The 15821-nt window shown below is 43.6% G+C and overlaps 1 protein-coding gene across 5 annotated transcripts in view; it reads left to right on the top strand.

Annotated features, from left to right (window-relative positions):
- Window positions 1-15821, top strand: part of FAM168A (family with sequence similarity 168 member A) — a 214151-nt gene that overhangs the window by 183888 nt on the left and 14442 nt on the right. For 3 of the 5 annotated variants that reach the window (XM_061149808.1, XM_061149799.1, XM_061149816.1), the window contains 3 exons: window positions 4839-4919; window positions 9970-9996; window positions 14916-15041. In XM_061149808.1, the coding sequence (XP_061005791.1) occupies window positions 4839-4919; window positions 9970-9996; window positions 14916-15041 (234 nt within the window). The remainder of the gene's footprint in view (window positions 1-4838; window positions 4920-9969; window positions 9997-14915; window positions 15042-15821) is intronic. The other 2 variants (XM_061149824.1, XM_061149833.1) reach the window with 2 other exon arrangements.

The following is a 15821-nucleotide window of genomic DNA, read 5'->3' as shown; positions in this document are numbered from 1 at the left end:
CTGTCACTGTTTCCATTGTTTCCCCATCTATTTGCCATGAAGTGATGGGACCGGATGTCCATCCAGTGGTGGGTCATGGCATCCGGTCCCCAGTGGCTCAGCAGTGAAGAATCCGCTGAGTCAAGAGACACAGGTTCGATCCCTGGGTTGGAAAGATGCCCTGGAGAAGGAAATGGCAACACACTCCAGTATTCTTGCCTGGAGGAGCTTGACGGGCTACAATCCATGGAGTCTCAATGGTCAGACATGATTTAACAACTAAAGCACAACAAATTCTAGGCCTTATATGTACTAGGCGCCAGAGATCCCAGCAACATCAAAAGAGGCAGTAGGATGAGTAATACGAGTTAGGGACAAGGAAACAAAATGAGCAAAACAAAACCAGGAACATTGTTGGGAGGAAGCCCAGCTTACCTATGATACTCTTTCTGGACAGAGGAAGTTGATGGTGGGGAAGAGAGATTCTCTACTGACCACACAGACTATTCATCTCTAGCCTGTGTTTGAAGAAAGTGGGGAAAACCACTAGACCATTCAGATATGACCTAAATCAAATCCCTTATGACTATACAGTGGAAGTGAGAAATAGATTCTGATAGAGTGCCTGATGAACTATGGATGGAGGTTCGTGACACTGTACAGGAGACAGGAATCAAGACCATCCTCAAGAAAAAGAAATGCAAAAAAGCAAAATGGCTGTCTGAGGAGGCCTTACAAATAGCTGTGAAAAGAAGAGAAGCGAAAAGCAAAGGAGAAAAGGAAAGATATACCCATTTGAATGTAGAGTTCCAAAGAATAGCAGGGAGAGATAAGAAAGCCTTTCTCAGTGATCAGTGCAAAGAAATAGAGGAAAACAATAGAATGGGAAAGACTGCAGATCTCTTCAAGAAAATTACAGATACCAAGGGAACATTTCATGCAAAGATGGGCTCAATAAAGGACAGAAATGGTATGGACCTAACAGAAGCAGAAGATACTAAGAAGAGGTGGCAAGAATACACAGAAGAACTGTACAAAAAAGATCTTCACGACCCAGATAATCACGACGGTGTGATCACTCACACTCACCTAGAGCCAGACATCCTGGAATGTGAATTCAAGTGGGCCTTAGGAAGCATCACTATGAACAGAGCTAGTGGATGTGATGGAATTCCAGTTAAGCTATTTCAAATTCTGAAAGATGATGCTGTGAAAGTGCTGCACTCAATATGCCAGCAAATTTGGAAAACTCGGCAGTGGCCACAGGACTGGAAAAGGTCAGTTTTCATTCCAATTCCAAAGAAAGGCAATGCTGAAGAATGCTCAAACTACCACACAATTGCACTCATCTCACACACTAATAAAGTAATGCTCAAAATTCTCCAAGCCAGGCTTCAGCAATACGTGAACCATGAACTTCCAGACGTTCAAGCTGGCTTTAGAAAAGGCAGAGGAATCAGAGATAAATTGCCAACATCCGCTGAAGAATTGATGCTTTTGAACTGTGGTGTTGGAGAAGACTCTTGAGAGTCCCTTGGACTGCAAGGAGATCCAACCAGTCCATCCTAAAGGAGATCAGTCCTGGGCGTTCATTGGAAGGACTGATGTTGAAGCTGAAACTTCAATACTTTGGCCACCTCATGCGAAGAGCTGACTCATTTGAAAAGACCCTGATGCTGGGAAAGATTGAGGGCAGGAGGAGAAGGGGATGACAGAGGATGAGATGGTTGAATGGCATCACCGACTCAATGGACATGGGTTTGGGTGGACTCCGGGAGTTGGTGATGGACAGGGAGGTCTGGCGTGCTGCAGTTCATGGGGTTGCAAAGAGTTGGACACGACTGAGCGACTGAACTGAACTGAGCCTGTGTTTGAGAAGCTTGGATGCTTGCTGTCTGGGTTGAGGGGAGGAGGTGGTGGTTTGCTCAAAGAGTAGGAAGGAGGACCTGATCAAGCGCTGTTGTATACAGGCAAAGTAGACATAGCTATACCTTCAAGAAACGTACAGGTTGAGGAAAGGGGGAAGGACAGGGAATGTAAAGAAACCATTGAAGTACACTGTGATAAATTCTGTAATTGGGGATGCATGTGTCTTCAAATTTGTTCTGTTCTACAGGATAGAAGATACAGATAGAGTTCAGTGAAGTATAAGTCACTTTCAGACAATCAGAGCAGTCTCACAGTGGAGGAGGGTGCTGAGTCTCATGAAAGGAAAGAGTTTGTGGTCAGTAGAGATGTAAGGGCAGAGATGAATGATGCCATGAATATGTTGTAGAGGAGCCGTAGCCTCAAATGTGAGGGTGGACCAAATGGCCTTGAAGTTACTTCTAATCTCTGCAAATCTGTGAACCTAAGTCCCTGCCTTTCTCTCAGCCTGAGAATGTCACCTAGAAAATGAAGGTCTTTCTAATGCTGCCGTTCTTTGATACCTGCCAAATTCAAGTGAAAAAAAAATTCTTAGAAACACTGAAGGAAGATCCTATAATTGTCCCTAAAAGTAAAAGACATCTGAAATGATGTAATAGGGGTGTCATTACTCTTGGCTGTGACATCTCTCACGTGAAGCTGAATACAGATTTCAGCCATGAGACCAGATCACTTTATTTTCTAGATTAAACCCTTGACTTTGGCAGACCTCCATATTGCTAATTCGGAGAAGGCAATGGCACCCGATTCCAGTACTCTTGCCTGGAAAATCCCATGGACGGAGGAGCCTTGGTAGGCTGCAGTCCATGGGGTTGCTATGAGTAGAATGTGACTGAGCGACTTCACTTTCACTTTTCACTTTCATGTATTGGAGAAGGAAATGGCAACCAACTCCAGTGTTCTTGCCTGGACAATCCCAGGGACAGAGGATCCTGGTGGGCTGCTGTCTACGAGGTCACGTGGAGTTGGACACGACTGAAGCAACTTAGCAGCAGCATGTTACTAATCAAGTGACAACAAGTTGGCTGCCTTGGCTCTGAAGTCAGAAAATGGTTCGGGAGTAGAGAGAGATGAATTTTCTTTGGAGTTGGAAAGGATTTAGGGAAAGGCATATTAACAAAGATACATTATTAAAGCTCAGTATTTACAAATCCCAAGGAAGCTTTTAGGGATTTAGGGATTTAATCTTTGACTTTTAAAATCAGCTTTCCATTGTCAGTCAAAATACCAATGAGCATTAAAAAAAACTGTAGCGAGCAGTGAGACAAGCACTTACACACTGCTAGTGCAAGTACAAATTGATAGTCTTTCTAGAAAGCAGTGTGTGCAAAGTATGTGAAGTCTCTTAGCATGTCACTTCTCATCATTTCTGCTGCTGTTTCCCTGATCTGAGCCCCGTCATCCATGCAAGGAGTTTATAGGAGCTCCTAACTGGTCTCTAGGCTTCTCTATTCTTCCCCCATTATGGTCTGTTTTCCACACAGCAGAGTGACATTTTTCAAGCCTAAGTCAGATTATGTTATTATTCTGCTCAAGATCCCGTCATGGCTTCTCATTTCACTCAGAGTAAAAGTTTGAAGTCCTTACAGGGCCTATGGGCCCCTAGGTGAACTGCCCAGCCTTTTATCTGACTCATCTACTGCCTCTTCTCTCCTCATTTGTTCCACTTCAGCTACACTGGCCTCTTCACTGTTCCTCAGTCATGTCCCGTATCATATACCCCCAACTTAGAGCCATTGTGCTGAGTATTTCCTTCATCTGAAATGCTCTTCCTTCAGCCATCTGCTTGGTTAACTATTTCCTTCAAGTCTTTCTGGAAATCTTACTTTCTCTGTGACATTATTCACAATATCCAAAAGATATTCACAATATCCAAGTGTCCACCAACAAATGAATTGAAAAACAAAGTTGGTGTGTATATATATACATGTACATATGGTGGAATATTACTTATCCATGAAAAGGATTGAAGTTCTGATACATACTAAAACATGGATGAGCTTAATTCTGTTAAGAAGCCAGACACAAAAGGATAAATAGTATTTGATTCCCTGTATATAACATATCTAGAATAGGCAAATTTATAGAGACAGAAAGTAGATTAAAGGTTAATACAGGTTATGGGAAGAGGGAATGGAGTATTATCGCTTAATAGGTAGAGTTCTGTTCGGATTAGTTAAAAAGTTTTAGAAATACATAGGATGGTTGTATAACATTGTGAATGTAATGAATGCTACTTAATTATACACTTAAATGGTTCAAATCACAAGTTTTGTTACATATATCTTGTCACAATAGAAAAAATTTTAATCCCTATATATACTATGAGTGATGGACTGGATCAGGCTTGTGTGGCTCTCTAGGGCCACTTGTGAGCATCTCTTCTCAACTATTCATTTGATGATGTTGCTGGCTTGAAACCGGCCATGGTGGGAGTATTCACAGCATGGAACTCAGCAAGTGCTACAAAATAGGGCTTCACTGCAGTTTCCTTGGGCCAGTTGTTAAATATTTACCAGCACACCACTGAATATGTGTGTATAAATATGCATAGAAAACTATCTGGAGACTTAAATGCCAAATTGTTACTGTCTCTGCGGAGGAGAGTAGTGTTGTGGCAGGAATGTGAAAGTAGAGTTACACCTTTTACCATATATATACTTATATAGTGTTTCAGTTTGTTTGTTTTTTTTTAACAGTGAGCATATAGACATATATATCTTATACTGCTTTTAAAAAATAGAAAAAAAAAAAGAAAAATATGTATCTATTTTCTATTTTTCTCAGACGGCTAAAACCAGTCACATATACAGTCTGAAATGGCTCATGAAGAGGCTGAAGGCCAAGCCTGGGACTTGGATTCCATTTCCTCAGAAATCTTTCTTCTTGCCCAACTAAATAAGGTTTTTTTTTTTCCTTCTGTCTTTTCATAGGTTACCCCACAGCCTATCCAGCTGCGGCCCCTGCCTACAACCCCAGCCTGTATCCTACCAATAGCCCCAGTTATGCTCCAGGTAAGGAGAAAGTGGAGTCAGTAGTGATGAGTGGGATGGGAGGTGAGGCTCTACTTGGAAAAAAATAAACTCAAAATACCTGCTGGCCTTTCCATGTCTTTAATTGCTCTGGGCTCAGCTTGTCCATGATTGATTGTCCAGGGAGTCCCCTCTGGGAACTGGGGCAGTTGAGCCTCCAGGTTGGGGCGGGAACAGAATTTCCTCTATTCTCTTAGTAACTTACAGTGACTCCTCTCTCTTCTACTAGAATATCTGAGACATGTATCCTCCACACAGAACCTTTTCTGCCCTCCTCATGTCCACACCCGTGTTTGCTCCGTTTCCCCTGAGGCTGCCATTGACATACACAGACTCACACACACTGGACACCCACTCACTCACACAGCAGACTCCTGGATGTGGACCTGGAAGAGAGTGAGAGACTTGCCACCAGACATAAAGAGCTGGTTTTCAAGCTGAAGCAAAGAACTTGTTTTTCAAAAATAACAAAGGGCCAACACTCCTTGGTTAAAAGCTGAAACCGATTTGAAAGTATTGAAGAAGTTTGTTTCAGTTTGGGAGCAATGCAGAGGTCTTACCACTGATGTTAACTTCCGTGCCCCCCTCCCCCCTGGCAGAAGCCTCTCTCAGCTGGTGGTTTAACACTCAAGGGGCAGGAGAAAGATTGTGGGCTCTGCAGTTCGTAAGTCTTGGGTTTAAATCCTGATTATTCAACTCACTAGTTGTGAGGCCTTAGACAGGTTACCTCACCCCTGAGAAATGTACTACCTACCTCAATGTTGTAGATGGTTTTGTGTAAGTTCCTCTTCATTTATTCAACAAGTATTGCTGAATGCCCTTCACACTAGAACAGAATAAAAGGAGGGATATTATCTTTGCCTAAAGTAGCTTACAGTTGATTTAGGAGCTGACATGTAAACAAATTCCTGGCTGTATGGTGTGATGAATATTGTAAAAGGAATACATACAAGAGGAGAGGAAGCAAAGGAGGGAACAACCTCTGCTTGGGGTTCAGAGTGTAGGGGAAGGCTTTACAGAGAACTTAGCAGTGGATACTTGAGAGAGAAGTAAGAAACTTTGTTTTTTGTTTGGTTGGTGGGGGGGTTTTTTTGTTGTTGTTAAGAGGCATTCTTTTTTGTGTGTTTGTTTTGGTTGGTTGGGTTTTGTTGTTATTGCTGAGAGGCATCTTTTTAAACATACAAAGGAAAAGCTGGGCATTCTAGGTGGACTGGAGCCTGGGCAAAAGCACGGAGATGGGAGGAATGACGCTGAAGAACATCAAAGTAGTGAGAATGATTGAAGCATAGGCTCTTGGGTGGGACAGAATCTGGATTACAGATTAATCCAGAATCTGGATTACAGATGTTCGAGGGCCGGATTTGGAAAGTCCTTGGATGTCATGATAATACCCTCATTTTCATGTTTAGTAATTATTATTCTAAAGTGAGAAAGCTTGAAAAGGCCTTAGAGAGCCTCCAGTTCAGTTCTTTCTCTTGACAATGGAAATGCAGAGAGAAGCAGTTTTTATCCATGTTACCCAATGAATCAACAGTAACAGTAGAAAAGGGTTCTTGGTCTCATGCTTTCTGTGCCAATCCAGTACTCACCCCACTGGCGTTCCCTTTCTTCCGGGGTGTTTAAACGAGACAAACATGGGCTGTGTCAGAAGACCTAGATTTGCGTTCTGACTCTGTCACTTCCTAGATTAGCAATCTTAAAGTCTCCTGACCTCTGAGCCTCAGTTGCCCTTAAAGTAGGGATAATGTCATGATCATATTATACTCACATGCACATGCATATCATGAGCCCTGCTCTTTTTTGGCAGATAAGAACTATTTTATGCAAATAAGTGATGTTAATCCCTAAAGTGCTTACATAGGTACATTATTCCACTTGCCATTGCTATGCTAAGGGCACTCTGGAAGACACTATAGATGATTCAGATTTGTGAAACTGCAGTCATTGCCCTCAAAAAGCTTGTGAAGGGAACAGTGACACACAAGCTAAAAAAAAAATCTATAATGGTATCTCACCACTGATATTTTATCCTATACTCACTTTAATCAATAAGATATATATTTCCCCAAAAACATATACTAGGAGGCAGAAGCAATGAAAACTACAGAAATTCTCTTATAAAAGACTTAATCAAATTTGATAAGTTCTAGCTTACTTAAAAACTTTGGTGGTTTTGATACTACTCTTACAGTATAAAAATGATTTCAATGCTATGAAATCTGTGAATTGTCTTGGTAAACTACCGAGTCTAAAACACAATGAGATGAGTAGTGTAGAAGGTTAGGTAAGATCCAGGGTGAAGGAGATGCATTATCTTCAGGGTCAGGAGGCCATCAGTGACCTCTGCGGAAGTGGTTAGGGAGGGGAGGCTGGGAGTGAAGGAGTGGATTTGGCAGATGGAACCTACAGTTACAAGAGGCTTGGCTACTAGCAAAAGGAGGATGGAGGGGGATTGAGTAGAAGGGGAGACAGGGTTAAATGAGGGGTTTTGTTTTTGTTCTTTCTGGAAATGAGCATTAAATAAGTACTGATGAGAAGGAGCAAGTGGAGAGGACATTGAGACACAGAAGAAGGTGTATCAGATGGAGCCAGGCTTCCAAGGAGGCTGTAGTGGTGTGGGAAGTCCAGAGCTTGATTCTCTCATTTGTTTTGGGGAGCTAGTGGAATGGGGTGCCTCCCATGGAAGAGCAGCTCTTCCTCTCAGACTAAAGGAAAGGTCACAGGTGAGTGTGCTTAGAATAACTTGCCCAGTGCTAAGTGCAGAGTTCTTATCTCCTGATCTTGATTTGCTGAGACAAGTGAGCAAGGAGAGAGGGAGCGTTCTCAGAGAGGTAAGGGATGAGCCTCACTGTGAGAGGTAGGAGAGGATATTTGAGCAGAAACACAGCCGTGTAACATTGGAGGCGCAACTGAGGTGGAGACTGTGCGTTTCTCAAGGCTCTCCCCCAGCCCTGGGATATTCACTCATAATGTTCCAAACTTCTGGTGATAGATTTAGGATTAGTTTGCCAAGAAAGCAGAAGGACAGGGAATAAATAGCTAACATTTGTTGAATGGTTCTTATGTGTCAGGGCTATTTTAAGCTCTTTATGGGTATTAACTTGTTTTATATCACAGTAGACCTTTGAGGTCATTACTGTTATTCCCATTTTTCTAAGTGGGAAAACTAAAACTTGAAGTTAATGGAACTAGCCCAAAGATCCCAATCTAGGCATCCAGCCACCACATCCGCAGGCACTCTTAACCACATTATAGTTGCAGTTGACTAGAGAGAAATTGAGATGTTAGAGCAGTCAGGTGAGAGAGGGAAGGGAGAGCAGATAGAAAAAAACCTGAGACTGGGGCAATGGGGTGGGGGAGAATGGATAGATTGAAAAGCTCCTAGCATGTATAAAGTACTGATTAAGTTTTAATTTTAATGCACACAGAATATCAACCCACATCTAACTTGATTTTCCCCAATTTTGCATTTTTAAAAATCAATATATTTCTAAGCTCTGACCAAACCATTTTCTCAGAAACCCACACAGTCCACTAGACAGGGTGGTATTAGCACACTGTGTCAGAAAGCCCCAAACTGGGAGTTGGAAGACCAGGGTTGTAGCACTAACTCTGCTACTGATTCTGGTGTGACCTTGGGCAGATCCTTTTGTCTTTGGAGTTAACATACGCACACAGCTGGTCTGTGGCGTACGGTAGGAGGCTGGCCTCTGCGTTTCCAGGTCTCTTGACTGCAGTGGAGGTGCTGACTCAAGGACAGTGAAGATGCTGTAGGTGCTCTCAGCTTCCTGCCAGAGCTGCCATTTGTGATGCTGAGAGATGCTGCAGGATAGACGCCTGCAGAGGAGTCAGGCTCTCAGGTTGAAATTTCTCTCAGCTTCTTCAAGGAAACAAAGAAGTTGCTTCAAAAAGAGCTATTTATAGCAGCACTGAGTACCCTTCGATGTCATCTGTCCAGAATGCAAGGAAATATTTCACTCCTTCATTGGTTTTGAAAGCAGCTTGGGTACTTGGAGCTTTTTTCCAAGCTCTAACAACTTGAGAGATCTTCTTTAAATTTGGCCCTGCAGGAGGTGTAGCCAACAGAGACTTGTTTTCAGAATCTAGAGACCAAAGGATGTGTCATATTAACGGTAATCTGACTTGAAAATGAAGCAAAAGGAAAAACAGAATAACTAACATAGATAAAAATGAAATACCTCCTCACAAAAAATCTTTATAAATCATTGTCATCTGTTGTTGCACTTGATTTCATAGCAGCCTTCTAGAGTAGATACATTATTCCCATTGTGCATATGATGAACCTGAGAAGGGAAAGGAATTTGTGTTTTCTGAACACCTGCCATGATCCAGGCACCATGCAGGTCTTGTCACAATTTTTTTTTTTTTCCCTACAGTCCTGTGAGTTAGAGCTTCTTGTCTCCAGTTTTTCTCAGAGAGGTAAAATTACTTGTGCAAAGTTGCACAGCTAAAGAGCAGTGGAGCTCAGATTCAAAGCCAGTCTGACTGCCCACAGTCTGTGCCCCTTCTACAGCAGCACACTGTCCCAGAGGTTTTAGGGAATGAAGTGCCCCTACATTGGTCCTAGCCCTCCAGCACTTTATAGAGAGCTCTTCAGAGACCAAAGATGGTGGTTTTGTCCCTAAACCTTTAGCTTTTTATCCAGCACATACCGCCTCTGTCATGTGTGAAGTCCCTCTGCAATGCTTGGGAGAACTGAAATTTATTCTTAGCATAAACAAGCAAAGAGCAGGAACTTGGACGAATGCACTTCCAGGCAGCTCTGGGTCAGCTGTCTGGAAGATGTCGTGGCATCCAAAGAGTACCCCTCCCCAGTGAGTGGGCTTTCCTGGATGGCAAGTCTGTCACCCTCTCCAGGGTGGAGGTACTTTGTACCCTCTGTGTTCATGGTTTTCTTATGTAGCCCGGGGGAAACTGCTATTTTGAGACAAAGTCTGTTTTTGTAACTGCAATATGTACTACTTTGCACAGATTCTTAGTGGTAATTTCAACTAACATTTCTATCCAACAGAGTTTCAGTTCCTGCATTCAGCTTATGGTAGGAAAGCTATTTTTCCTCATCTGTATTATGGCCTATGAATGTGTTATCTCGTAACAACAGTAGATCCCCTCTCCTTTCCTCCCCAAATCCCATCCCCTAGGCTTGGGCTCCCCCAGGTGGCTCAGCAGCAGTTCCTAAAGCATGCAGGAACATGTCTGATGGTGCAAAATCATGGGTTGGAGACACACATGAACCGTCCCCTAGGGCAGCAGTGAAGGGTCATGGCACTAAAAGGCGTCTCTCCCTTTCCTCACCTCCGGGGTCCCGTCTGACCTAAGTCAGAAACCTTCACCCTTGACTGCTGAATTCAAACCCGTGAACAAAAATTCCTGGGCCTCCATGGCTCCTCTGTGGAGGAATACCTGGATCATGCCTGTAAGAAAACAAAAAACCAGTCTGCCCAGGATCAGATTTTTCTGTCTCCATTGGCGGTCTCACATGTTTAAAGACCTGGTTGACTTTAGATGCATCTATTCCCTCAGCCCAGATCTTGAGCTCTGGCTCATCTGGGGGCATTTTCCTGGATGGTGAGAGGTGAGGGTCAAGTGTGCTAATAAACCAGGGACCAGAGCTGGATGCTCTGGGCAGTGTGGACTCCAGGCCCAAGGCACCACGGGAACTCCTGGGCACCTGTGAGGGTCCCAGCAGTGTAACTTGACTAGGTCCTTTTTTTTGTCATAGACAGGAAGGGACCATAGGGGGGGCTTGTTGCTTTCACCACCCTTGCCTGGGCTGCTCAGGACAATGTTTTTGTAAAGTCTCTGCACACTTTCTCAACTTTTAACCTTGAATTATTTGGATGTTGAAAATTAAATTTGTGTGTGGCCCATCTTTTAGGAGATGAGCTGTGAAAATCTCTCCTTTATGCTGCTGTGGGCTGCGTGATCTTGGGCAATTTGCTAATATCTCCAGGCCATAGATAAAGTGTTTTATTCCAGATGATCTCTGAGGTCCCTTTAGATGCTAATAGAGGGCCCTCTTAAAATCTTATTATTTCATTTTTGCTAGTCACAGACCTATTTCTCTTATTGTTTATGAGCAGTCATTTTTGTATGCCCCAGAATATATGAACTTGAACAGAAGTCTCCATAGAAAGTGAAAGAAGCACTCCTGCTTCCTTTCCCCTCCAGTTGTAGCATCTGAAATATTAAGAGTAGTATGGAGCTCTTCTCTTAACAGATGGTTCTCTTCCAGACCCTAAGCCGGGGCCCTTTGAAGCTGCAGATTTCAGTAAGACAGAGTTCTTGTTTTGAAGGACCTCACCATTTAACAGGGGAAGATAGACAAACCAGCAGGGAACTTCTAAGAAACACGGGAACTAGGGTAGTGAACCAAATGGGGCACACAAGAGAAGTATGGTCAAGAATTGGGGGGAGAAAAGGACCTCATAGCGGAGGCAAGTCTTCAGCTTATGGTTGATGGATTAATAAATGTCTACCAGGTGGCATCTGGGGAAAGACCTGCCAAGAAGAGTGAGCAGTGTGAGCAAAAACACAGAGAAGGGATGCTTCTTGGCATAGTCTGGGAATGGTGAGCGATTTGTGTGGCTGACGTGTAGGGTTTGAGAGCGAGAACAGAAGAATCTAGAGAGATCATGGGACTAGATCTTGAGGGGCCTTAAATGCCACACAAGGAGTTAGGTAGTGGAGGACTGTGGGATGTTTTTAAGAAAGAAGGTTTTGTGATTAGATGTAGGTCTTAGAAATATCATTCTGATTGCAGCTTGGAGATTGGAGTTAGCAGGTTTAAAAACAGAATGAGGAAGCAGTTGTAATAATTCAGGTAGGAGGTGATGAGAGCTTCCATTGGAGCTGTCCACACCTGTGAGGATGGGAGGAGTGGGCAAACACCAGAATTAGAAACTGAGACTGGATACTTGATTTTTGATCCTCACAATCAGTGCTATCAAGCAGTCAAGTAGTGGTTATTTATTGTCATATTGTGAGACAACAAACCTGAAGTTTAGAAAGGTGTAGTGACTTGCCCAAGGTCCCACAGCTAATAAGTGGCACAGCCCAGGCCAGAACTCAGATTTCCCGACACACCACATTGCTCAGGATGATGGTCCCTTGCTGCCTCTCCTCCTTGTAAGTGTGCTTAACAGATTGTTCAAGTGTCAGAGGGCGTGAGGGCCCCGTGTCCAGGGATGTGAACAACCCAGCACTTGGACGTGGGCAGCATGCTGTGACTGGGCTGTGGCCCTTCACTGCCATGGGTTCTTTCTCTCTCTTTTTTTAAGTTGAGGAATAGTACATATACAGCACTCCATAAGGTGCACCAGTCTCACACATGCACCTCAATAATATTTGACAAATATATACACATGTATTTATTCAGAATATAGATCATTTCTAGGAGTTTGTACCTTTCATGGCACCAGGAACAGGCATGCCTGTCAGAGCAGCCTTCTCTATTACCACGCCTCTCAAAGCTTTAGTTGGATTGTCTTCATCCCACAACTGAGTTCTGAATCGCTGCCAGCAACAGGTTACTTTAGAATTGTACATGGACAAGGAAGATCATATGGTATATCTTAACTAGTGAGGAAAGCAAATTGACAGCTGCTATTTGTTGTTTTTAGTCTTCATAATTTTTCCAGTTACTTAGATTATTATATATTCATATATATAGAAAACTACAGAAATATTAGTTTTTGTTTTCTTTATAATGAAACCAGAAAAAAATATCCACTTCTTCACACACACATATAGTTTAGTTCACTAGCTCAGTTGGGAAACACATAATCAAAGGCACAGTCGCACTTGCTTCTTTCCTGGTTAACCTGGAACATTATTTTGCTGTGCGTGATGCTGTCTTGTTCACTCTCTGGTTGGCGTGTGGCTGTGTTGCATCCCCAGCTAGACCGTAAATAACCTTGTGTGCGGTGCCCATGACCCATGTGCGTTCCTGTCCACCGTGGCACTCCCCTCAGTGCTGAGTGCAGTGTAGGCCTCAGTCGCTCTTTGGTTGATTTTGACTGACTTTAATTGTCACATGGTCCTTCAGGCTAATGTCAGACTTTTGGTTTATGGTTAAAATTATGGTAAAGTATGCACCATTTGCGTTAAAAACTGGACCAGAATAGGACCTCCAAATTCTCCACAGTCAGATTTCAGGCTTCTGCTCTCTGGTAGATTCCTGTGGGGTCTTGAGGGCCTGAGCTTGCTCTGTCTGACTTCCTAGAGCTGAGTGTTTTACTTTTTTAGGGAGTTGATTTAGGTGGTCAGGGCTTTCCAGCCAAGTGGAGTGGCAGGTTCTAAACTTGGAGCCATCTTAACAGGATTTTTCAACACTAATTGGTTCCTTTATTAATCACCGCCACTTCACCCACCCCTGACCCTCAGGAAAAGAAACTCAAGGTAATTGTTTAAAATTTACTGCCCTCCTCCTGTGTTGTCTGCAGAGTCATGATCTAATGTCCAGCAAAGACCCTGGACTCTGCATGGAATTCTGCTGGATCTCCATTTCTTCTATCAGAATTCTCCTTTTAGTGTCACTTCCCTGCCCATGATTTCCTTCTCATTTCTCAGCATCTGCTATATATATTGCGGGCCATTGATGCAAGCTCAGAGTCAGCCCAGAACAGCTACATTCTTTTCCTCGGTTCAACTAAAACAGCAGAGTCTTTTACCTCCTCCTCTGGCCCCAGTACTTTGATGACTGAAGGATACAGAGGCATTTCCAGTTACCTGGACAGGCAGAGGGGTTTATGGGAGTCTGTCTGGAGTGGACTATCCTTGTCCTGATGGAATGAGAGAGTATAGGCAAATTTGCTTCTCTTACTACCCTGTCTACCTCAGCCCCTTGTTAAAATGTTTCAAGTATATCCAACTGTTGCCAATACTAATATACTTTAAAACACCCCATATCCATGACTCCCAAGACCTTATTTCAGTGGAAAAGATACTGCTAAAATCATCTTTTAGTCATAAGTAGAAATTTGTGTCGGGAATATTTCTCCTCTAGTGTTTGAAAATAGATCAAGGGAGATACCTAAAACATTAGGCACCCCCCTCCTTTGAAACTGTATTTCCTCTCCTTGCCTACAGGACACACGAAGGTAAGTTTTTTGAGTCACTCCCCACTTCTAGAAGCATCATTCTTCAAATTTCTCAAGCTGAGCTTTGAGTCAGCCTGGAAAGTCTCTGCAGATTTCTTTCAAACTGGGCCTCATCTCTATTTCACATCTACTCTAAGTTTGACAGTTGCTTTCTTAACGGCCCAGAAGATTTCATCTCTAATTCGTGAGGCCATGTCTCAGGTGGAGCACTGCAGCAGGAGGCATAAAGGGTGTGCCAGAGGTCTGTCTGCCTGGTCCCCGCTAGGTGCACAGGAGAGTTTGCAGGGAGAGTCCCGCTGGACAGCCTGTGCCTTCCAAGCTGCGAAAGCTCAGTCCCTTCACAAGAGATGGCAGTCCAGCAAGGTTCACGTCAGGTGGTAATTAGCGTTCTGGGGTCTCTCTTTGAAAGCACTTGTTAAATACACCTCCGGCTGAGATTTCAGGCATGAAAAAGGAGTATTCAGTTGATCTGGTCCAATACACAGTCAAAGGTTCCAAGTTGCTACATATTAACAAGAAAGTGGCTAAGCTATATCTCAGAGCCTTAGGCCAGAATGCCAGACAGTAGAAGGTGGTATTCATAAGCATTGTCATGCTTTTAGTAGTGGGTAGAAGATCCCGACTCTCCTGATTAGTGTAAGGTCAGATTTCCTCAGCTTCAAATCATTTAGAAGCTCATTTCAGCACTCCTCCCAACCACTCACCCATCTCAGAAAGGCTGAACCATCCTGTGTGTCTGAACGGGGCCCCTTGGGTTATATGTTTCCGTCTAGCCCAAGACCCTTGCTTTGTGTCTGTGATTGGTGGTGCCCACTTCTTATTTCTGCCTAATGCCATTCTTGTGTCTTCCCTTAAGCAACTCTGCTGATGAAACAGGCCTGGCCACAGAACTCGTCTTCCTGTGGCACTGAAGGCACCTTCCACCTCCCAGTGGACACCGGGACCGAGAACCGAACTTACCAAGCATCCTCTGCGGCTTTCAGTAAATACAGCCTGTCTCCTCCTTTCCTTGTTCCCCTTGGTTGGGACTGATTTGTCTCTTAGGAAGAAAGGAAAGGGAACTTTTAAAATTGAAATTTGTAAGACAGTGTTTTAAGAGGTTCTCTCTCCTACCCACCGAAAAATTGGCCCTCCTCATACAGGAAAAAGTCATCCTCTTTAATCATGCACCCCACTTTGAGGAGACACAAAGAAGTGAGGGAGAGAGAAAGACTTCCTTCTCTCATCTTCTAAGTTTGATGAGGGAAGGACTGTTACTGCATTTCAGGGGAAAAGACAGAGGGCAGTTTAAAGGCTTGTGGACTTTTGGACAGAGGGGCCTTCTCTAGCTAGCACAAGGATTTTCAGCCTCAGCACCATGGACATCAGGAGCAGATAATTCTTAGTTGCGAGGTGGCTGTGTTGTACAAAATTGCCCCTTGCTTGAGAAACACTGCCCCTTGCATGGAAGCTACACTGTGGGAGCAACGTAAGTGCAGGGGTTCCTGGTGGAGGCCGGAAACTGGTCTGGCTGGTCAGATGGGTCCCATTCACTCAAGGCTCAGTGGAGTGACCGATGGTTTCATTTTCACCTCTGATTTTTATCACAAAATGACTCCACTAGGTAAAATGAGGGCCAGTGTTCAGAAATTACTGAGTGGCATTTTGACTCTGTGTAAGGAAAATCTTCATGCTTTCTTGGAGCTGTCCAAAAGAGGAATAGCTGGCTTTGCATGTGGTAAGCGCCTGTCTCTTAAGTTGTGCCAACATGGGCTGGTCAGGC

Source organism: Dama dama, chromosome 1 (assembly GCF_033118175.1).
Source record: "Dama dama isolate Ldn47 chromosome 1, ASM3311817v1, whole genome shotgun sequence".
Lineage (NCBI taxonomy): Eukaryota > Metazoa > Chordata > Mammalia > Artiodactyla > Cervidae > Dama > Dama dama.
This window is presented reverse-complemented; position numbering and strand designations above follow the sequence as displayed.